Raw genomic sequence first — 22,320 nt, 5'->3', positions numbered from 1 at the left:
ATATTGTAATGCAAACGATTCGATTCGGTTCGTTTGCACTCCGAGTTAAGAAACTTAAGATGCATGAATCCATCCTTTGAGTCAAAGATCGAAAAATTGTTATGGATGGTAATTTCACAAATTTAATTTACTCCATTAACTATCAAGTTGTTAAGTTCAAGGGCCAAAGATTAAAATTAGGTTCTTTGAAGAATTCCACTAAAGGCGCCAATTTTTAACAAATTGCCCTCCGGCCTCTTCCACTTTAGAAAGGACCAATTTTGGGTTCTTTCAGAGTTCGGACCAAATTGGATCCAAATAATCCAATCCAACAAAAAGAAAAAGGGCGCTGACTGGCAGTTGCTCCAAGCCTGTGATAGAGAGAGAGAGCGAGAGAGAGTCAAAACGTGACCATAATTCGTCGTCGTTTACGAGAACAGCTCCTCTTTGGTGCTACTGGTAATTAGTAAAGTTAATAACAATAGACAGAAACAGGAGAGGGCGAAAGAGGATCGTGATGCATCATAACGGAGTCGAAGACGAAGAAAAATGGTTGGCCGCCGGCATCACCGGCCTGCAGCAAAACGCCTTTTATATGCATCGAGCTCTGGTAATACGTTTTTTCTTTTTGTTTTTCTTTTGGGAGCATGAAAGTCGGTCAATGAAGTCGTTCAACGTAAACCCTAATTGGAGTTGTTTGGATCGGATTGCAAAAAGGATTCGAGTAATTTGAAGGATGCGCTCAAGTACTCAGCTCAGATGCTTTCGGAACTTCGGACTTCGAGGCTTTCTCCTCAGAAATATTACGAATTATGTATGTTTTACTGATCGGATCTTGCATTTTGAAACTGAGAAATTTATTTGGGTCATTTATTGTAGAAATTTATTTGTTTGGTTCACTTATTGTCTATTTTTTTGGGGATGGGGGTCGGTGTTATTAAGGAAGTGTTCGTTCATATATTGGCCTTTTGACAACTGATAAGTCTGGGAATTTGATTTTGCTTTTAGATATGCGAGCATTTGATGAATTAAGGAAGCTAGAGATTTTTTTCAAGGAGGAGACCAAGCGTGGTTGCTCAATAGTTGAATTGTATGAGCTGGTGCAGCATGCTGGCAACATATTGCCCAGGCTGTGAGTAGGATTCTCTTTGTAGATGTTACCGTTTTCTTAAATTGGAAGTCAGAAAATTTACAGTTTAAAAGAATGGAAGATTTGCATCCGACTTTTATTTCTGAAGATAGGACCTAATAGTAGGATATACTTATACCTCTTCCGAGTAATTATTATAGTGCTTGTATGCATGTAATTTGGGTTGAATATGCACTTAATCTAAATGTGTAATTACAACTTACTGTCTATGATTTATGTCACAAGGAAGACTGTCAGTGTGTGTATAATAGATCAGTGAGACTAGTATAACTGAGAGCCATGATTGCTACACGATTGCCTTGAACTAGAGCAGCCAAGTCTTTGAGATTAGCATTTCTTGATTGACGTGTGTTCATATGTAGTGCTTCTGGAGATAAGAATATACCTGTCTGGAAAATTATGGCCAAGGGCAAGTTTAGAACCTTCAAAATTGGGTGGGATATAGGTTTTTGCACTTTTATAGTTAAGCACTGTAGTGCCACGTTTGAATTTTAGGTCATCAGCTTTCTCCACCACCATCTAGCTCAGTGTTGCCTAAAATTTGGCAATGAATGAGTTTGACTTTTTTGCATGTTCCTCTTTATTAAGTTGATGCTTGTAGCTAAAGTTAGTCTGCACACTTCAATCACCAAAATCCCCCCACTCTGACCTCTTGAGGAGAGGGATGGAGGGAAGAGAAGTTAAATAACTTTCATGACAATGTGTTGGTGTTCTTTTGGTTATAATATCCACCAACCTAATATATACTATTCGACGAAAATAAAGGTACCATGGAGCACATGGTGGATATGCAATTCTCATTTCTTGGGCTTTTAGTTGCAACCTGCAGCATTAATTTCAGATTCTTCTTTCTTTTATTCAGGTATCTCCTTTGTACTGTTGGGTCTGTGTACATAAAATCCAAGGAAGCTCCTGCAAAGGATATTCTTAAAGATCTTGTGGAGATGTGCCGTGGCATACAACATCCTTTACGTGGGCTCTTTCTAAGGAGTTACCTTTCTCAAGTCAGTAGGGATAAATTACCTGATCTGGGTTCTGAGTATGAAGGGTAAGCACCTAAATCTGTGTATATTATTGCTAATTTTTGTTTGACAGCTCTATCTGTGAGGATTTAATAAGTGTCTCTGTCCATAAGGGAATCAAGAAGAGTAAATTAATTTTGGTAATGCATGTAGGATACAATAAACCCTGATAAAGCTGTCTGTTTTCACTGTTTTCTCTTCATTGTATCCTTTTTTTTTTCCATTTTTTTCTTTCTATAAGAGTGTTTGTACACTGTTTAATCTCTCTTTTGTTTATTCCCGCTTTAATTTATAGGGATGCTGAGACAGTCTCGGATGCTGTGGAGTTTGTACTCCAAAATTTCACAGAGATGAATAAACTTTGGGTTCGAATGCAACATCAGGTTGGTTGACAGTTTTGTGGACTCTGTTACCTGCTCTCATGCTTAGACATGCGCCATGCCTGCTAGCGTGTCTCGAGGGCAAAAAGTAAATCATGAGAGCATGGTTTGTCATCATGCAGGTGTTTAATTGCTTGTCAATGATTCATACTCTTTGCTGATCATGAGTTGAGGATTGCAATCGGGCTTTATGGTCTGCAGGGACCTGCTCGGGAGAAGGAGAAACGTGAAAAAGAGAGGAGCGAGCTTCGTGATCTTGTAATAATCTGTAATCCAAGATAGGTCTACCAGTCATTTCAGATGAACAATGATTATATTCACTCACGCAAGAGTTCTCCTGTGATCTTTACTAGGTGGGGAAGAACCTACATGTTCTCAGCCAGATTGAGGGTGTTGACCTTGATATGTACCGAGAGACTGTTCTTACCAGGGTCTTGGAGCAGGTATTATTGGTTTTCCTCAAGTTTGTTTTCAAGTTTTCTGGATTCTCAGTGTAAGTATAATGCTAGTGTGCCTTTATTGTTACTTCCAGGTAGTCAACTGCAAGGATGAGATTGCACAATGCTACTTGATGGATTGCATAATCCAAGTATTCCCTGATGAATATCACTTGCAGACACTTGAAACTCTACTGGGTGCTTTCCCACAGCTTCAGGTTGATTTTGCTTCTCTTTTAGGAGAATCTATGGATTTTTGAAATGTTTAAGTGCATAGAGTTAGATTGGACAGATTGGATATTTTGGATGACTGTAAGAGAATAATGACGTGATTGTCAATTGTGGGTTAAAGTTAATGGGCCATTGTCCTCATGGGAAAAGATAAAACAAGTTGAAAGGATTCATTCCTATGTGTATTATTATTCCGATGCTTTTTGACAGATCTCTGAACATTTTTCAAGCCAAAGTGCCATACGACCACTCTGTTTACTAGCATTAAAGACACTCGTGTTTTATGTATCCTTTTCAGCCTTCTGTTGACATCAAGACAGTGCTTTCTCGACTAATGGATAGGCTGTCAAATTATGCTGCTTCAAGTGCAGAAGTAAGTAATTTGAAAGTCTATATTTCTGTCAATTTGTGGTGCTTAAATGTGGATTTTGGTTTGTGGAATTTCGTAAAATTCATTTATCTATATAACTGCCAGAAATTTAATGTTGCAGGTTTTACCTGAGTTTTTCCAAGTAGAAGCTTTTGCGAAACTGAGTAATGCCATTGGCAAGGTAAATATGCGCTGTTCCCCACGAAAGTTGTTCATAATCTCTGTTTAAGTTCTACACCATAACAAAAATCCTTGCATCTGCAAAAGTTGTTTGCTTTGAGCATGTTGACCTTTACAAGTTTTGAAGTTAACATAATGTAGCAATTGTCAAACGACTCAAACCTTTTCTCTGCTTGTTCTACAAAAATGAGGGTTCTGATTAACATGTTGTAGTCCTTCTTCTCCATTTTCTTTTGCTGTTGCTTTAGTGGGGTTGCTATGTTGAATTGTGGGAGGAAAATGTTCCTTTGTCTGCTTGTGCAATTAGAAAGGCTACTGAATAGAGTTAATCTTTCTCTATAAGTTCCTTATCTTTGGAAAAATGAACCCTTCCCGCTAATGCCTGAGAATGGGTCAGCAGTTTCTCTTTCCTTGTTGATTAATCAATTAGGATGGATATCCAAACTATTTCAGAAATATCTGATCTCAAGACCATTTATAATGCAGGTGATTGAGGCGCAAGATGACATGCCAGTTATTGGAGTTGTAACTTTGTATTCGTCTCTTTTGACATTTACGCTTCAAGTGCACCCAGATCGTCTTGATTTTGTGGATCAAATATTGGTAAATCTTGGCATATTACATTAGAGTTTTATTGTTACTTTTTATGTAGATTGCATAAGTTTGTACATCAAGGTTTTGTTGATTTTTGGAAGATTTTGCATTTTAGCATCATTTCAACATTACAATTTTGGGTAGATGATTCTTCATGATGAATCGCTAAGTAGTTACTTCTCTGTCTGTGAAATTTAGCTGTTTGCTGATGAATATATGAATCATAAGTGCTAAATAATTATCAAATCTGGGTGTGAGTCTTGAGAATTGGCAATTTGAAGGTCTCATTAGGGACATTGGTGTTATACAGAAACTGGAGTTAGTTTTTTGGGTTTTGAAAACCCATGTCCAATCTTTTCATGAACAGATGGGTATAAGATAAGCTAAAGAACTGTTTATAATGTAGAGCAGACACATGGGTTTTTGAATTGTGTTCTAAATTTCTGTTGTAAGTACATGTTATTTTGTGATACTTTTTCACCAGTCTAGTGTGTTGTTTTCCGGAAATGGGTTTATAGTTGTCTATCTTTGGGCTCAACGATCTTTCAATGGATATTTTATTATTATACATAACTATGAAGATAGGCTCCATAAGTTACTCAAGATTAGCAAATTAGGGAGGCCAGGTTTGCCATGTGGCCTAGAGATGCAGTTGATTCTTCAGAAGTATATTTGATTTAGTTACAAGAAAAACATTGCCAAACTGACTTGTATTATGGCCTTATAAGAGGGATCATTTTTTTATTCTCTTTCTTGTTCAGGGACGGTTTAAGATTGTAGATTTTTGTTTTCCTGAGAAAAGTCTTACTATGCTAGTTTATCCATTTGGTAATTAGCATTTCAGATATATATATAAAACTTCCCAAGCATGATACTTGCTGAAGCAGCTATACTTCTGGGTGGTGCTACTATCCTGCAGGGCGCTTGTGTGACGAAACTTTCTGGGAAAGGAAAGCTTGAAGATAGCAAATCAAGAAAACAAGTTGTTGCACTTCTAAGTGCTCCACTTCAGAAATACAATGATATAGATATCGCATTGAAGCTTTCAAATTATCCCCATGTGATGGAGTACTTAGACAATGGAACAAAGAAGGAGATGGCCAGTGTCATAATTCAAAGTATCATGAAAAATAAGACATTAATTTCTAACTCTGAGAAGGTATGTTTCTAAAGATGTGGTATTCTGCCCTTTCTGGTTATGTGTTGATAACTTGGGAGTATTTCCTTGTAGGTCGAGGCCCTGTTTGAGTTAATAAAGGGGCTCATTAAAGATTTAGAAGGGAATCTTCAATCTGAGGTAATTTAGATTTAAACTCCTGATCAGTGGGTCAGTTATATAATTTATTATCATATATATCATTAATTTATCCCCTTATTCCCTCTATTTCAGCTTGATGAGGAAGACTTTCATGAGGAGCAGAATTCCGTTGCACGTCTTATTCAAATGCTTCACAATGATGATCCAGAAGAAATGCTTAAGGTGATAACTGTTTGACCTTATAAAATTTGAGTGCACAGTGCCAGCAACATATGTATCTTTCTACTTGCTTGTTCTCTAGTATTATGGGCTTTAGTTGGGCTTGATGAAGGTACATATATATTGTTTCCCTGATGATTTTTTTTTGGGGTTGGGGGGGGGGGGTGTTGAAATTCTCTCATTTCCTTTATCTCCTCTCGTTTTCTTGTAATTAATGGATTTTGGCTTTCCTTAATCATCAGTACCTGTTATATTCCTTGTGTCATGTCATGCTGTGTTGAGTTTAACTGACCCTATACCATTTCAGGTAATAGGAAATTTGACTCTTGTCAAGTTCAGTTGAATGCGGTCCTACTGCTTTTATTTTGTTTTGTTTGATTTAAAATGAGGGCTGAAGTTTTATTTTCCGTTCAAATCAACAATGCTTGTCATGCTTTTATTTGGTTTATAGCGTGTCTTCATTCTAAAGATGAATTCTTCTTCTTTTTTTCCCCCTAAAGATGAATTCTATTTGTCTTGATACTGGGATGTTGATATAATGGATCATGTTAGATTCTGAAAGAATTACGTGGGGACAAATTTTGTCCCTTCTTAAATACCAAATAAAAGGGGGAGGGGAATGGAAGGATGCAGACTTTCTTTTCCCTGTTGCTAATCGAGCAGTTTGAAGCAACCGTTTGTTGCATTTTATACTTAGTAATGTTGACATTTTGTTATTTTTATAGATTATATGCACTGTGAAGAAGCATATTTTGGCTGGAGGACCTAAGAGGCTTCCCTTTACAGTCCCTCCCCTGATCTTTAATGCTCTCAAGGTATGTATTGGCTGTGTTGTGTGTTGGATAAGGTATAAAGATTCACAGCTTTTTGATGAAATTTTCCTGATAATTTATTGGTATTGAGGGGGATAATGGCTGTCTGCAGATGTCGGCATGACTTCTGCTGATGTATTTTTTATACTCCTTAGAGAAGCTAAACTAAATGAACAAGTGTGTACCAAGTACTGTTTCTGCATGTTGTGGGCAGTTATTGGTTACCATTATAAAGATTTTTATTGCTAAACTTAACTTATGAAATTAGTTCGATTTCCTCTTAATATATGCAGATCAAGATATCTATCTTTTCCATGCTTGACTTGGATAACTCATTAGACAGATGTTGCAACCATTCATAAATATAATTGCACCGGGGGGGGGGGGGAAGAAAACTTTAACAGTGAAAGTCCTAACTTCAAATGAGAACTCCAAGGAATTAAGGAAGATGGTGTCAGTGGGTGAGGACATATTCTGGGGCTGTGATACTTGGATGTTTATCTCCATTTTGAATTTGGTTTAGTATCTGTTTTTAACTAAATGAACATGTGGGATTTATTCTAAATCATGAGACTCAGATTCTTCTTTGCTGCATTTCTTTTATCTTATGTAGGCTTGACTTATTTTCTTGTTGAACTGTTTTATTGCTTGGAAAATGCAGTTGATCAGACGACTGCAAAATCGGGACGAAAATGTCGCTGAAGAAGACACAGCTGCTACACCTAAGAAAATCTTTCAAATACTGAACCAGGTAGTTACGCTCAGTGAGGCTACAATAAGCCTTCATAAGGACACAGCCAGATGTTGGCTACAGAGACCCCCTCTGTGTTTTTGGTCTAGAAGTGAATTTACCTGATCTTATCTATGTGGTCCAAGTTCCTTGAATTCTTTTCAATGAACTCTTTTTTTTTTTTTTTGGTTTTTGGGGGGGGGGGGGGGGGGGGGGGTTGTCTTCCAGCTCCTTTTCATTTTTCTTGTGCCTGTGCTCTTTGGAGCTCTGTTTGAAGGATATGCCAAACTGTAATATATCTGAATGTTCTTGTTTATACACTGAGCAGTTACTGTTCTTTTCCTTCAGATAATTGAAGCTCTGTCCAGTGTTCCTGTACCTGAAGTTGCTATGCGACTTTACTTGCAGTGTGCTGAGGTATACTTAAATGACATTTGGCAGTAGAGATGGAATATTGTGCTTTATTTGACCTGCTTATGCATTGTTGATTCTCAGGCTGCTGATGACTCTGATCTTGAACCTGTTGCCTATGAGTTCTTCACCCAAGCTTATCTACTATATGAAGAAGAAATTTCGGTAAAGTTCATTATTTTCTTAAAAGAGAAGGATATTAGTGTACCTTGTTTGGCTTGTATATTACCTATTTTCAGGTGACCCTGAAACTGTTGGGGCTAAATTTTAATAGTGCAAGTAATTGTGCTCATTCTCTTCCTTTCTTTGATTTGGATGATGCGGTAGGATTCTAAGGCTCAAGTAACTGCAATACACTTAATAATTGGGACTCTTCAGCGGATGCACGTCTTCGGCGTTGAGAACAGGGATACGCTGACACACAAGGCTACTGGGGTAACTAGTAACATATTTTTTTTTGTAATTGGATTGAAGAGTATGGTTAATTGTGTTGAGGATCTTATTCTTGTATTACCCCTATTTGCTGTGTAGTATTCTGCGAAACTTTTGAAGAAGCCTGATCAGTGCAGAGCTGTATATGCTTGTTCACACCTTTTCTGGGTTGATGATCAGGATAGCATCAAGGATGGGGAGAGGTGAATGATAATATATTCATTATCAATATAAGGCCACCTACTTTTACACACACACACACACACACATTTATGCTTTGCATCATTCTGATTGTCGAAATAATATCATTTAGAATCACAATCCAGATTTCACGTGTAAATGTCTGTATACGAGCTGACTGAGTGTTCGTGGGCACCAGTGCATTGATTTATTTCAAAAGTTGTACAATATTGTTTGATTGATGACAGCCTTTCCTGTCCTCATTGTTATTTCCCTTCTTGGTTTTCTTCCTTGCCAGGGTCTTGCTTTGCTTAAAACGTGCTTTAAGAATTGCAAATGCCGCTCAACAAATGGCGAATGCAACTCGAGGCAGTGGCGGATCTGTCGCGCTGTTCATTGAAATACTGAACAAGTGAATATTTCTTTATCGCTGTCTAAAATTTAATTTGTGGTTTATTACGGATAAATAATGAATAAAGATGTTTTACTGTAGACTTACCTATATAATTTCCGGATTTAAATCTCAGGTATCTCTATTTTTTTGAGAAGGGGGTCACACAGATCACAGTTGCTTCTGTACAGAGCTTGATTGAATTGATCACAAATGAAATGCAAGGTGAGAATGCAACACCAGATCCAACTGCGGATGCTTTCTTTGCGAGCACACTACGCTTCATCCAGTTCCAGAAGGATAAAGGTGGTGCAGTGGGTGAAAAATACGAGGCAATTAAGGTTTGACTGGTTGGAAGTACAATGCTGAATCCACGTTTCACATGTCAAAAGCATTAAAATTTTTACAATTTTGGGGATGTGAAGAGTTTTTTTAGTTCTTGGACAATGAAGAGAATCATTTGGCTGCAACATATGGGTTGTGGAATGTAGTCATTCTTTGGGTTTTGACTATAGTCAAGCATTCAAACATCTGGGGAGGTTTTGTATATTAACTTGGTTGACGAGTATAGCATAGGATGGACAATCTTTGTAAGAACAACCTTTTTTTTTTTCAACAATAATTGTTGAAAGTAACTTTTTTCTTATTCATGTGATGTCTCGGAGATTTCACTTCTAGTAGAATATGCCTTTTAATTTGTGTACGCGTGGGTGTCGTCTCTCGCCTGTTGTCGGTTTTCTGTGTCGTTTTGGATGGTAAAAATCTCACACGGCTTTAAATCGCAAACGATGTGGCTTCCATTTTGGCCGTTCCCCGGCCGCCGGGAGAGGGGGGGGCGGGGTTGTGAAACTGCGGAAAGATGCAAAAAGCGAATTTGTAATTCCATCAATAAAAGGAAAGAAGGCACAACACGATGCTTTGCATTTTATGATGAAGAAACCATCCATAAAGCAAATTAAAATTTTATTCAACGCTTTTGCTGTCGTGGCGTTGTAGCCTCAAAGGAGGAGAAAATTCATCATAGCCTATCTAGGAGAGAATGGATCGATTCTCATGAGTAAACATTTTGTGGTGAATGGAGAGCCGATGGGGGGATTCAGGTTCAGCACATGGCATACTTCTGTGTCCAGCTACGGGCCATAGATTCGTACTTGACTCTATCAGTCTTGTACATGTGAGCAATTTCTGGCACTAGTGGATCATCTGGGTTTGGATCCGTGAGAAGTGAGCATATGGATAGTAGAACCTGCAAACCGCACAGAAACCATTAATTACCACCTTTCTAACATGGAAGAAGAGTAAGATGCGTCCGAACAGAGAGAAGTAGTTTACCTTGGATATGGTGAGCGCTGGACTCCATTGATCCTTGAGGATATCCAAGCAGATATTTCCATTGTTATTTATATTTGGATGGAATACTTTGGTTCTGAATGCAACCTGTAAATTTTCAATTCAGTCTTTTGGGAAAACAAAAAAAAAAAAAAAAAAAAAAAAAAACTCGGTATGGAATGAATAAGTTAATAATAGTATTCGTAGAGAAGTGTTGGTTTAATATTCTCTCGTTACGTAAAAAGGAAAACTTATTTATGTTTTGGTAAATTTTTACCTTAGGCGGTTTGAAAGGGTAATCAGGTGGAAAATGAATGGTAACTTGGAAGACACCACCTGCATAAGGGCTGTCGTTTGGGCCAATTATGGTTGCTTGCCAGTGAAACATGTCTTGAGCTACGGGTCCTGCAAGCTACCACATGACATCATCAGTCATTTATTTATTTATTCAAGAAATAAAAATCTTCTTTAAAAAATGAGGCATCATTTATTTACCTTGAAAAAAGGTTTATCATTTTAAACAAGAAAGTAGTCTCGTTGAAGGCTCGGAAGTACGGTACCTGCGCTGCATGAAGTGGGCGGGTCTCTTTGCAAGTCCCTGAGCTCTTTGAGAATTCTCCTAGATGCCATTTCCTCAACAAATTTTCTCGGTTGAGGACGAAGAAGATCTTCAGCTCTTAGCTTGTGATGTCAAGAAAGGAGCTCAATGTCTGATGGATGGAGGAGACATCTCCAGATATCCAAAAACAGGATATATATCTATGATGCGAGCCACTTCACTTGAGCTGAAGCCGTCCCACAATTTTCCTATTCAAAAGGCCGAAGTATCTATTCGGTGGCAGAAAGCTGAGTACGCGGCCCCAACCAATTTGTGTACGTCCCTTTAGCTGTAAAAAGAAAAATATTCCTTAGCAGGACAAAATAGTAGGTTGGTTCCCATTTCATACGTCTCATCAAGCATGAGCGCACGAACTTGGTTGGTCAACTTGCATTTAGGAAAGGTGGGTGGAATTTCACATTTAACCTTTCAAATGGAATTTTACTTGACAGAATAGCCATCAATATTCAAGATTATCAAAAGGGATTTTAGTTCATATGATTGAATCTTTTCCATCTCCAAGCTTAATCAGAGAAAAGGTTTAAACTGAACTGTATGAAACCACAAAAGTATAAAGGAAACATGACCGTTTTGGTCCCTCATCTTCAACGCCTTTGCGAAATTTTGCTCCTTATCCACCAGGACGATCATTTAATCCTTATCTTTAAACAAACACACACACACACACACACAAAGATCATTTTTTAGGTCTTGGCCAATTTAGTCTCTAATCCATTATCTTGATCATTTTATACTCTCATCTTTACAAAAAAATTGATTGTGGCCACTTTCAAAATTTTTAAACGAGATTCTGTAAATAAAGAAGGATCAACTGCAGGAGGTCAACCCCGTCCTCTTGCGTTCTTCGTTCTGGAAGAAAAAATTGCCCCTAAAAGAAGAGAAAAGGATTGAGTGGATCACGTTAAATCAAAGGAGCCTTATCCAGAAACTTTGTCGTAATTCGAACCCAACTTTATTCCTTTTCTATCAGCCCCAAGATGGGGTTTTGAAAATCATATCACCAATTAGTTCGCAAACTCATCAAACTAAATACATAAACAAGATATAAACAAGATTCAATGCTTCCTTGAACTTTCAAGCGCGACTTAAATTCACCCAATAATATTTGAAATTTACGTGCAAAGATTTTATCTATTTGAGTTGAATTCGAACTTGATTTGATAAAAACACATCTAAATTTGACCTTAACAAATAGTCTACGAAAAAAACTGACTTAAAATACATAAAGCCGAAATTTAAATATAATTTCAAAAACTTTTGAAAGTATATCATTCAACCTAATTGGGCTCTTTCATTCCCTTGATCGAATAAATAAAGGAATCAAAATGATTAGATTAATTCAAAAACAAAAAAAAAAAAAGGAAAAGCTAAAATGTAGCGTGGTGAATAGGCAAGTTCAGGGAGTGCTAAAAAGAGATACTCCAGGAAAGAAAATGATAAAAGGAAAATTTCGAACCCAGAAGAAGCAAAAGGACCCCCATTTTGACTTGAATACGACGACCGGGGCATGGCGCCTTTACCACCCTTGTGACTTGAATTCAAGCTTTTATTCCAGTTTTTCAAAAAAAAAAAAAAAAGCCCTCAGCATCAACTTTAAAGTTGAGAGGCGCAAAGGTACTCCTGATTCATCATTTATTATTGCCAGCACCGGCAGCAAAGATTTTCTGACACGAAAATTGTGGAGCTACTTAATTTTATTGCCAGCACTGGCAAAGGTCATTACATCCCTGACACGAGTAACTGGGCATAGCAGCCGCTACGACGTGATATGATACAAATAAAAATAATGCAGCAGATGCAGAGGGAGAGGGTACTTAGCACAGAGTATCTTTAGATCCTCTAAATTTCATAAGAAAATCAAACAAATCTAGATTTTCATATAGAAAAATGAAAATAACAAAGATGACAACAGTGAGGCGAAACAAATTTGTTTTCCTAACTGGATCTTCAGGTTGTTAAAACATAAAAGCAAACCAAAACAAGGAGGGCACAAAGCAGTGGCCTACAAAGTAGTGACTCAAAAAGTCAGAGATCACTGCAAATTACAAAAAAGCCGAGCCACTTGAAACTTCCACAGATAGATCAATAGACTTTCACTGGAGACGTAGAAGGACCTCCCTACTTCCTCTGAGACAAAGGCAAAGCGAAAGAGACACGGGCGATACAAGGAGAAGGAGTGGGTAATGTCCATCACAATATGGAGCAAGCCTTTTGGGCCTTTCCCTTCTTCTTCTTTTGCTTTGGCGGCTGGAGCACAACTTTAATTGCAGCATCAAAAACTGATTTCACATTCTGCAACAAGGAGGTTATCAAGGAAGAACTTAGTCAAATTCTTCCCAAATATATCTACTGAATGATCTAAAAAGCAAACATACCTGCTGTGTCTTAGAACTACATTCAATGTAGGCAGGTGCTCCAATCATTTTTCTTAGCTCCTCTCCCTTGATAATTCAAGAAAATTTAATATCAGCAGCAAATCTTAAAAGTAATCTCATCTCCCATTAAGCAAAGAAATAGATTGACGTAATCTTTACTTGTGCTGTAGTTATTGGCACTGCACCAGGATGGTCAATGAAGAATTGCTTATCATCCCGAAGATCTGAATGTGGTGCGATCAAAAACCATGAAAATTAAGACTGGGACATTAGAGAATAATAGGAATCTACTTGAAATAACATTAACTGGAAGAAGCTTTGTGAAAAAGAAAACCCAGACAACAATAAAATGCAGCTCCAAGTAAATGTGTACCGTCCTTGTGCAGACAACAACCATAAACCAGATGGACAAAAAACTATATAAGCATTATACTCTAGTAGTATGCTATTTAAACATTCCGCCCATTATAAGAACCAGTGAAATAAGCAACTAAATTACTACAATGAGATCAGAGGCCACCAATCAATCCTTGAGAAGCACAATGGAGCAAAGAACTTACCAAGTTTAGTTCCAACAAGAACTATTGGGACACCAGGGGCATAATGCTTCAACTCAGGAATCCACTGGAAATATGAAGAGCAGAAATTTTTTTTTCAATATGGTTAAGTAAGGTGAAAAATCAGCAAAAATGGAGCGATATTCTACTCACCTTCTTAGAGACATTTTCATAGCTGGCCTTACTAATGAGAGAAAAAGCCAAGATGAAAACATCTGCTCCACGATAACTCAGAGGTCTCAATCTATTATAATCCTCCTGTCCTGTACCACGTAAAAGTAACATAGGCGTCATATTCACAGCAATGTCATATATCTGATAGCTGAAAAGCAAAATGGATATTAAACATTTGAAATACATACCAGCAGTATCCCACAGTCCTAAGTTAACAGTACTCCCATTAACAACCACATTTGCGCTGAAATTGTCAAAAACAGTTGGGACATAGTCCTGATGCCCATCATAACATGAAGAAGTACCCAAAAAAAAAAACAGTAAGATTTGGGGTACCATGGAAGAAATCTTTCAACAGAGTTTAACAAAATATCATCCAAATCAGACACTGATGCAAATACACGGAATGATGCATATGCCAAACTGAAATCCCAAAACACCACAGAAACTACAAGCACCTGCAGCCCAAAACTCATTGCTAGCACTTTTTCATGGCAAGACCTAACCGGACTCGAGAAAATGGCCCAAAAATCTTCTCTTTAGCACCCTAATAGCTTGTTCTCGTCAAGTTAACGGACAAAAGATACACACTTGATGGGAATACGCAAAAGATACCCAGACTTAATAGCTCGTTCTCTTTAGCAGCCTATTAGCTCAAATACATTTTCCGGAAACAGAGAGAAAACTACATACATAGAAAATATAAATTTTCTCATTTGATAGCCCTGGCGAAAAAACTCAAGAAAACAAATAACAAAACCGATGATCCGGGAAGCAGGAAATGTAAATCCTCATAATTCAGAAAACTGCAGTATAATTGAAAGGAAGAAGAAGAAGAAGAAGCATGAAATAGAGAATGCAGACCGTGGGAAAGGTATTGCTGGTGTAAGAAATCAAGAGACAAGTCTTGCCGACGGCACCATCCCCAACCGTAACGCATTTAATGAACCTGGACGCACTCATTTTGTCACCCCTCAGCCGTTTTCGAACACAATCTCAACAATGTTTACTACCTCCTCCTCCTCCTCCTCCTCCTCTTTTTTTTTTATTCTCAGATCTTCTCAGAAGACCTGATTATAATCATGAAAAAGAAATCCGAATTCTTGCTGTAATCTCCGTTTATCCCCTCCAATAAAGCATCTGTACAAATGCATCCGAGAAAAACAAACCCCAACGAAAAAAAAAAACAAGTTAACCGGAAAACCCTAGCCCTAATCAGAGAGAAAATAGATGCTTAACGGAGGAATGTGGGATGGGAGGAGAAATGAAAAGGGGTAGGGAAGGAAATTGGGGATCGAGATCTAGAAACTGACAGTATAGAGAGAGAAAAATGGGGATGGAGAGAGAGAGGGAGAGAGAGAAAGAACAAGTGTTTGTTGTAGAGGGAAGAGATTATGTGGGTGAGGTGTTTGTGAAAATGGTTGAATGGAGAAGTAAAAAAATTACTAGTACAAAGTACCTTAATTCTTTTGTTGGTGTTGGCTTTGGCCGGGAAATAAGCCGTTGAAGCGTTCGCTGTGGACGACCAACAATCACTCACTCACTCCTCACCCAACATTATAACCAACCCAACCAACCAACCACTCATCCTCCCCCCCGCCGCTCTCTCTCTCTCTCTCTCTCTTTCTTTATTGGTTTGTTTTTTTTAGTAGCTACGACTTCTACTCTATATTTCCCCTCTCTCTCTCTCTCTCTCCCCGCTTTTATACCAACCAAAGCCTCGTTTTTTAATGGCTCTCATTGGCTGCTTGCCAACGCTTTTGGTGCAAGCATGACTAAAACTACCCCTACTCTCACCTTTCGATTTTTTTTTTTTTGAGCCAAGGCACAAATTGAATATCGACACATCTATACAATTAACCACCAAGTTTTGACTCAATAGCCATCAAAAAATGATTAAATTCCTCTATGGATTGTAGTTTAGGGGATCGCGTCCTTATATTTGTTAGCTCCTGATACAGCAAAAAAAAAAAAATACATCTATACAATCTACTATATCTACTCATTTCTATATGTTAGATATATCAGTACAATGCAATGAGTATACATTTCTATATGTTATATACATCTATACAATACAATATTTGGACAAATAATCTCCTGTCCAAACACAATGAGAGCACCACCACAACGTATATGCGACTATCGTTTGAACTGGATTTTGTACCTTCACTATCTATTAAGAGTATTTACTTTTTCTTTACGTATCAAAGGTCATTTGGTTAAATTAATTACTCACTAGCTCTCCTATTTCTTAGCATTTTAGGTTTTGATTTTAAATTATACTAGTAATTATACATAGATAAAATTAAATACTACTAAATAACTAACTAAACACCATACCTCAAAAAAAAAAAACTCACCATATCATGAATATTTTCAGCACGAAAAAACCCATTTTCATGAAAAATATAATTAATTACTTACACACGCATAGAGTTTGCCTTAAACATTAATTACATTTATTTTTTGTCCTCGAACCCCGAGTAAATCGAGATTCAAGTGTTGAATTTTTTTTTTTGAAAAGTAAAGTTAAATTCATAAATTGAGAATGTAAGACTTGAAAGAGACAACAACTATGAATGTATGGACTATATATAACATAATAATGCATGGCAAGTGCCTTAATCCTTGCTATTTTATTTGTCAAAACATCATTTATTTCCCCTAGACTCATAAAGTCCAATATTTAATCCGATGACTTATATATTGCTGGAATCGCACATAACATTTTGTGAATGATACTCCTTTGGTGATTTGTGCAATGATATCTAATTCGGGAGGAATCGGTCAGCTAGCAAAGAATTTTCCAAAAAGTTTGGTTATTAGATAATGTTCTGATTTAGTGAGAGAAAAATAAAGATTAAGACCAGAATAAATTCTATCCTAATGTGTGGTTGTTGAACACTGGTAAGTAGTAATCAAATGCTTAGTGGCCCTAGGTGAAATCATTAAAGTGCTTAACACGGCAAAACCTGTGTTCATCATCATCATTGCAAATTGTTCCTATTTTCATCAGACTGAAAACACATAATATTTTAGAGATGGTTGCCTTGGCAAAATCTTGAGTACAAAAGCAGGAATAATTAGAGTAAAACTTTCCACTTAAGTAACTAGACTTTTTCCTTAATCTCCTGTTGAAGTTACAATGATTGAAGTACCAACAGCAGATTCTGCAGACCTGCAAATACGGATACGGGGTAGGACGGTCATTAGAAGGATCTTCCTGGACAGTTCATGACCAAGATTTGGTAAAAAAAAAAACATATGGTCCAGATTTCATCTTGTATCTCGATTTTAACAACATATGTGGGACCCACAAAATTTTGTTCTAAAGTTACGCCATGTACAAACAAAATTACAACATGTGCAGACAAAGTAACGTCGTGTGTAAAATGCACATAATTACCTTGCCAGGAACCGTTGCAGGTGCCCCTGATCCTGCAAATACATGCACGGATGCAGCACACATGCTTTTAAACAAAAAATAGCGGAATTGTTTAATTTGTAAAAGATCTGAGAATGAAGACTTAAATTTAGATGCAGGAGCAATTGGAAAAAGAAACTAATGTTGCTCAATAATCAGTACATATGATATTATTGCCAACAAATGATTCGCATTCATGAGGTTTGATGAACTACAATTTACAACAGCTTGTATTGGTAGGATAAGATCCAAGTCTTGCATGGTAAAGCTATCTAAAATACAGGAAAATTTTGTAGCACATATACGTGTTGCTACATCAATTGACATATCTTAAAAACAGCGGTTGAGGCCAACACTGGCCGGCTTTTTCATGACTTGCAAAATGCACGTAATGTTTCATCAAGGGCCTTTCTATCATAGTCACCAGTAAAGACACAACTGCCTAGAGGACCTTTCAAAAGGATGAGCCTCAGCAGCCCGTCCGCCACCTTCTTATCAACCTGCCAAATCAGGGGGAGGGGGGTAAAAAGGATGTACTAGAACATTGAAGCACATAAATTAGGGTGATGGTGAACAATAAGACAAGCAGTTTAAATCTCTTACCGCCATGACAGATTTGAACATCTCCACCGTCATGGTTTCTGGAGGTGCAGTGGGGAGCTTTGCCTGTTTTAAGATTCTATCAACTTGCTTTACAAGTGAATCTTCAATCCAGCCCAAGCGGTACGACATATCAACAGCCATAACCTGGAAGTTCAAAAATCAACGCCCTTTAGTAAAAATTACGTCATCAAGAATTCAATCTCCGCTCCTCCCACTGTCAGACAATATGGAGCAGCTCTCTTGGAAAATAAAGGGTCAATTACCGTGCCAGCAGCAACAGCTTCTCCATGCAGCCACTGCCCATAACCAAAACCAGTCTCTATTGCCTGTAAAAGTTGCTTTTATTAGCAAGAACAAACTACAGCAATGACCAAAAAGGCCAATAATGATGTTAACGATGATTCCAGTCAAGGAAAAGACAAATGTAATAGTTCATCTAGACCACCAATAAAGAATGTATACACAGTTCTTCAGAAACTTAATAAAGCACAAAGTCATCTTGCTTGTAATAGACTAAATGCTCTCACAGAATGTCACAACTCCATGACTTCACTCTCCCCGCTTTTGGGTCAAATCAAAGGATTCATTGTGAGACTAAGAAATACAGCATTACATCAAGCATATGAGACATACTTGGACTTGAACAGAACAAAAACTAAAAGATAACTAAGTGCTAAAGTGTCTTAATCAAATTCACTGTGCAAACATATGGAAAGAAGGATGATCAGAGTAAGAAAATGTAATGTGATCCTCTCTTGGGAACCTTCAACTTACATGACCAAATGTATGACCCAAGTTCAAGGTTGCCCTCAATCCACTTTCCTTTTCATCTTGAGAGACTACCTCAGCTTTGTTCTCACAAGAACGCTTAATAGCATAAGCAAGAGCACTAGGATCCCTACAAAGAAGTGGACATGTCAAAATCTATTAGAGCCACAACGACAATTTTATATTTGGAATGTAAAGCATGATTAGAGAGGCTTTCTCTAAGTTAAAGTTTACTGGGTCACCAATCAGCTTGCAGTCATAACTCATAACCAAAAATAAAAGAACGGACACAAAAAATCATCATTAAACATAAAAAATGAATAGCATGCTGGTGGAACACATTCTCTTTGAAGGGTTCACAACTGATTTACATCTCTCGTGCCATTTTCTTTTGTGGATATCCTCCACTGAAACAACACACTTCTTAGAGTAAAAGAAGTCACTCAATAGCTATATCTGTATCACTAATCCTGTACCATGTCATGCCAGGAAATAGGATGTGCATCAACTGAGCAACTAGAAAGCCATCCGAAAACCATGCAGTTACATCATTTCAACTAAGGGTTACATATTTTTGGATGTAAATAGAAGAGGAAGGCGGTGATGATGGTCATAATATACTAACCTTGCCAGTAATGCTGGTAAGTTCTTCTCTTGCCACTCAAAGAAATCTGCATCTCTTATAAGCCCATACTTTATGACTTCTGCAAGCCCTGATGCTAGTTCTCTATCTGGCAATGTGTTTAGTGTGTCGGTGTCTATCAGTACACATTGTGGTTGGTAAAATGCACCAATCATATTTTTACCAAGTGGATGGTTTATTCCAGTTTTACCACCAACAGAAGAATCAACCTAATAGAGAGCAATAGAAACAACATTAAGTATGGAGGCAGAACAAAGAAAAAAGGAATTTTGAGAGAATGCAAAAGAAACAAAGAATTATCAGAAATGTCATAGCTTGAGCCCACCTGCGCCATAACCGTGGTAGGAATCTGAATGAAATTCACACCACGGAGGTAAGCAGCAGCAGCATATCCACACATGTCACCTATGACTCCTCCACCAAGGGCAACAAATGTACAGCGTCTATCCATTCTTGTCTCAATTGCTTTATCAAAGACTTTCATAAGAGTTTCCTAGAAATCACAATAACAAAATGCGTTTATTTTGCTGAAACACCTAATTTTGTAGGTTCTTGCACAGAATCAGAGTGCATACCATGTTCTTGTACTTCTCACCATCCGGCAAAATAACACTATCAACAGTAACATTCGAATTTCCATCTGTCAACGCCCTAATTGTTTTATCTAGATATAATGGCGCGATGGTGGTATTAGTTACAACCAAGACTTTCTTGCCGTGGACATGCCTACATGAAATCAGAAAGCTTAATAATCAACCAAAGACAGAAAATACAAAGAAGAAGAGCCGGTTAATGGAGCAACTAATATCCAACATAAATTGTCATTCCAGAATGCACAAGTTATTTCCCCAAGTACTGAAACCATTATGAACACACATGACTTCCATCTAATAGCCTTCTTCAATATTGTCCAGAACGCCTAGCATCTAATTCAAGGGCTTAAAAAATGAGCAGGCAACTTTGTATCCCCTCAACATCACTCACCTAAGTTTAAGCAGGGTATTAGTGTTAGCATCTTAGTTTATTAATCCATCATGCCAGACTAAACGTATGTATAAAATCACTTCAATCTATCAAACGTTAGTCTAATAATTGGACACACAAAACCTCTAGTACGACCTCTTCGGCATTACTTGGGACATCAGGACCCAACCATGTGCTAAGCAATCTTGCACGGAAATCAAACTACCAATGAATAACAAGAGAACCTCATCTTCCATAATGGAAAAGAAAATGTAAAAGCTTTTTAGATCTTCTGCAAGCAATAAATGAATCTAGAGATCCCTGTCAATGCCTAAAAGTAGAAAAAAAAAACTAAATTGCTGAATTGCATTTTCGAAACTTCAACTCCTTGCAAATAATCTTTCCATTACGAACATGGAAAAAAATGAAACTTGACTCCACAGTATAATCCAACAAATTTTTTTGCTTTGCATTTCATCTTCTTCAGGATGGAGTGTTATTGGATAACAAATAGTTGTCAGGGAATTCAGTGCGACAAAGTTCGAATCTTTAGCCCTTCCCTCTCCCTCAACACTACGCTAAACAAAAATTCGTGGATAAATCGGAGAGCTTGACCATAAATTTACAAAAAAGTGTAGCAAAATTGATATCCTAGTTCTCACAGTGATAGCTCAAATAAAATAGTACTACGAGCAAAACTACTAGCATTTAAGAGTGACTAAGATCAGGTACCTTTGGAGAAGGTCAGGCTGATTAAGAAGTCCGGACCCAATATAAATCGGGTAGCTCCGATTGCCCAAATCAACTTCAACGATTGTGGGAGCTGTAGAAGTGGTTTCACTCGGAGGCTGATCCATCACCGGAGTGGCTGAACTGGCAGACACCCTCAATTTGGTTGCATTTAACTCCAGGCGAGCAGGGGAAGAAAAAGAACGGGACCTTGGGAACCGCACGAGGAAGTCACGTTGGATGATTGGTTTTATCAGGAAAGAAGTAGAAATGTTTTCGTGTTTGGTTGAGAAAGAAAGAGCGCTTTTGGTGCAGAAAGAAGAAGCCATCGGAATAAGGATGGTGGGAGGCTGAGAAAAGGGGGTCCGGAGAGTAGGTACAATGGAAGAGGACTAATAAAATGTGATGGCGTCGGCTAAGTCTAATAAGTTAAAAAAAAAAAAAACTGATTTGGTGATTGCCTGCTGCTAGGCGGTGGGTGGGAGAAGAGAAACAGAGGACGTGGGAAATGGAGTTGGTAGGTGAAGGGCAAATGTGGTGAAAAGGAAAGGACATTCTTGTAGGTCCGGTGAGGGCTTTCTCTGGCACAAGATTGCCAAGGGCCTAACGGGCCTACAATGGTCATTAGCGATTTTGGTGGTTTGCAGGTAGCCTTAAGTTTGCATTATTGCTCCAATTTTGCTTTTATGGTCTTTCATACACAGGTTACTCCTTCCCAGTTCCCACACCTAGTCGTGGCTACGGTTCAGATTTCAGAACTGGACATGTTATTTGTTGAACTGTAATTTGAATCAGATATGGAGAGTATAAAGTTATGATCATAATCGTGATTAAAGTTTCGGTTTAAATTCATCAAAAATTTGAATCGAAACTATGTTATTTGTTGAACGGGAATTTGAATATGACATGAAGAGTACGGACATGACCATAATTAAAGTTTCGGTTCAAATTCGTAAAAAATTTGAATCAAAACTAGAATCCGCAATTCAAAGTGGTTCGAATTGTTAATATATATATATAGACACGCACACTTATAACATAAACTCATTGGTGAATCGTTAATATATATATATATATATATATATATATATATATATATATAGACATACACACTTGTAACATAAACTCATTAGTCCAACCTAAACAATGAGGACAAGGATTCAATGCGATTATGTTTTGTGCAATTCTATTCAATTGTTGTACGTGTTCGAATTTTTGGTGTACAAGTATATTATAATACTGCACTAAATATATGCCAAGTATTTTATTCATGTACACTATTTTTACGTTGAATATAACAATACAATATAATTGTACATCAAATAATGTACAATGTACAATAACCCGGATATTATTT

General features: G+C 37.5%; 4 protein-coding genes across 5 annotated transcripts; 1 reads left to right on the top strand and 3 right to left on the bottom strand.

The window, feature by feature from the left end:
* Positions 1 to 344: 344 nt before the first annotated feature.
* Positions 345 to 9,453, top strand: LOC113778428 (vacuolar protein sorting-associated protein 35A-like). 2 transcript variants are annotated; one of them, XM_027323836.1, is made up of 22 exons: positions 345 to 589; positions 697 to 793; positions 988 to 1,111; positions 1,992 to 2,177; positions 2,447 to 2,534; positions 2,733 to 2,789; positions 2,885 to 2,974; positions 3,064 to 3,186; positions 3,498 to 3,572; positions 3,691 to 3,750; positions 4,236 to 4,352; positions 5,263 to 5,502; positions 5,575 to 5,640; positions 5,734 to 5,823; positions 6,546 to 6,635; positions 7,294 to 7,383; positions 7,711 to 7,779; positions 7,858 to 7,938; positions 8,101 to 8,208; positions 8,305 to 8,408; positions 8,684 to 8,797; positions 8,913 to 9,453. In XM_027323836.1, the coding sequence occupies exons 1-22, from the start codon at positions 497 to 499 to the stop codon at positions 9,121 to 9,123; spliced, it is 2,373 nt and encodes a 790-aa protein (XP_027179637.1). In that variant the 5' UTR covers positions 345 to 496; the 3' UTR covers positions 9,124 to 9,453. The 2 variants fall into 2 exon arrangements, with proteins under 2 accessions (XP_027179637.1, XP_027179638.1); XM_027323837.1 differs by lacking the exons at positions 345 to 589; positions 988 to 1,111 and having other exon boundaries at positions 734 to 793; positions 8,913 to 9,426.
* Positions 9,454 to 9,722: 269 nt separating this feature from the next.
* On the bottom strand, positions 9,723 to 11,017 carry LOC113778435 (ubiquitin-conjugating enzyme E2 28-like). Its single transcript, XM_027323846.1, has 4 exons — positions 10,666 to 11,017; positions 10,383 to 10,510; positions 10,109 to 10,213; positions 9,723 to 10,022 (listed from the first exon to the last, which is right to left on the bottom strand). The coding sequence occupies exons 1-4, from the start codon at positions 10,733 to 10,735 to the stop codon at positions 9,879 to 9,881; spliced, it is 447 nt and encodes a 148-aa protein (XP_027179647.1). The 5' UTR covers positions 10,736 to 11,017; the 3' UTR covers positions 9,723 to 9,878.
* Positions 11,018 to 12,553: 1,536 nt separating this feature from the next.
* Positions 12,554 to 15,431, bottom strand: LOC113778434 (rac-like GTP-binding protein RHO1). The gene is made up of 8 exons (XM_027323845.1): positions 15,290 to 15,431; positions 14,695 to 14,970; positions 14,019 to 14,106; positions 13,810 to 13,919; positions 13,660 to 13,723; positions 13,259 to 13,323; positions 13,100 to 13,165; positions 12,554 to 13,016 (listed from the first exon to the last, which is right to left on the bottom strand). Exons 2-8 carry the CDS (start codon positions 14,791 to 14,793, stop codon positions 12,915 to 12,917), a joined length of 594 nt encoding a protein of 197 aa, XP_027179646.1. The 5' UTR covers positions 14,794 to 14,970; positions 15,290 to 15,431; the 3' UTR covers positions 12,554 to 12,914.
* A 1,965-nt stretch (positions 15,432 to 17,396) lies between these two features.
* On the bottom strand, positions 17,397 to 21,473 carry LOC113778432 (3-dehydroquinate synthase, chloroplastic). The gene is made up of 8 exons (XM_027323840.1): positions 20,967 to 21,473; positions 19,847 to 19,997; positions 19,597 to 19,764; positions 19,254 to 19,480; positions 18,635 to 18,758; positions 18,124 to 18,186; positions 17,861 to 18,004; positions 17,397 to 17,757 (listed from the first exon to the last, which is right to left on the bottom strand). Exons 1-8 carry the CDS (start codon positions 21,290 to 21,292, stop codon positions 17,626 to 17,628), a joined length of 1,335 nt encoding a protein of 444 aa, XP_027179641.1. The 5' UTR covers positions 21,293 to 21,473; the 3' UTR covers positions 17,397 to 17,625.
* Positions 21,474 to 22,320: the final 847 nt, after the last annotated feature.

The sequence above is a fragment of the Coffea eugenioides genome, chromosome 7 (genome assembly GCF_003713205.1).
Source record: "Coffea eugenioides isolate CCC68of chromosome 7, Ceug_1.0, whole genome shotgun sequence".
In the NCBI taxonomy this organism is placed as follows: Eukaryota; Viridiplantae; Streptophyta; class Magnoliopsida; order Gentianales; family Rubiaceae; genus Coffea; species Coffea eugenioides.
This window is presented reverse-complemented; position numbering and strand designations above follow the sequence as displayed.

Coding starts and splice junctions, on each gene's coding strand:
- LOC113778428 (XM_027323836.1), top strand. CDS start 497: ATGCATCATAACGGAGTCGAAGACGAAGAAAAATGGTTGGCCGCCGGC. Junction 2,535..2,732: donor GGGTTCGAATGCAACATCAG/GTTGGTTGACAG, acceptor TATGGTCTGCAG/GGACCTGCTCGGGAGAAGGA. Junction 3,187..3,497: donor GTGCTTTCCCACAGCTTCAG/GTTGATTTTGCT, acceptor TATCCTTTTCAG/CCTTCTGTTGACATCAAGAC.
- LOC113778434 (XM_027323845.1), bottom strand. CDS start 14,793: ATGAGTGCGTCCAGGTTCATTAAATGCGTTACGGTTGGGGATGGTGCC. Junction 13,724..13,809: donor ATGAAAATGTCTCTAAGAAG/GTGAGTAGAATA, acceptor TCATATTTCCAG/TGGATTCCTGAGTTGAAGCA. Junction 13,324..13,659: donor TCTTGTTGGAACTAAACTTG/GTAAGTTCTTTG, acceptor CACCACATTCAG/ATCTTCGGGATGATAAGCAA.
- LOC113778435 (XM_027323846.1), bottom strand. CDS start 10,735: ATGGCATCTAGGAGAATTCTCAAAGAGCTCAGGGACTTGCAAAGAGAC. Junction 10,511..10,665: donor GCCCACTTCATGCAGCGCAG/GTACCGTACTTC, acceptor GGTAGCTTGCAG/GACCCGTAGCTCAAGACATG. Junction 10,214..10,382: donor ACCCTTTCAAACCGCCTAAG/GTAAAAATTTAC, acceptor GAAAATTTACAG/GTTGCATTCAGAACCAAAGT.
- LOC113778432 (XM_027323840.1), bottom strand. CDS start 21,292: ATGGCTTCTTCTTTCTGCACCAAAAGCGCTCTTTCTTTCTCAACCAAA. Junction 19,481..19,596: donor CTACCACGGTTATGGCGCAG/GTGGGCTCAAGC, acceptor GCTCTCTATTAG/GTTGATTCTTCTGTTGGTGG. Junction 18,759..19,253: donor TTACCAGCATTACTGGCAAG/GTTAGTATATTA, acceptor ACTTCTTTGTAG/GGATCCTAGTGCTCTTGCTT.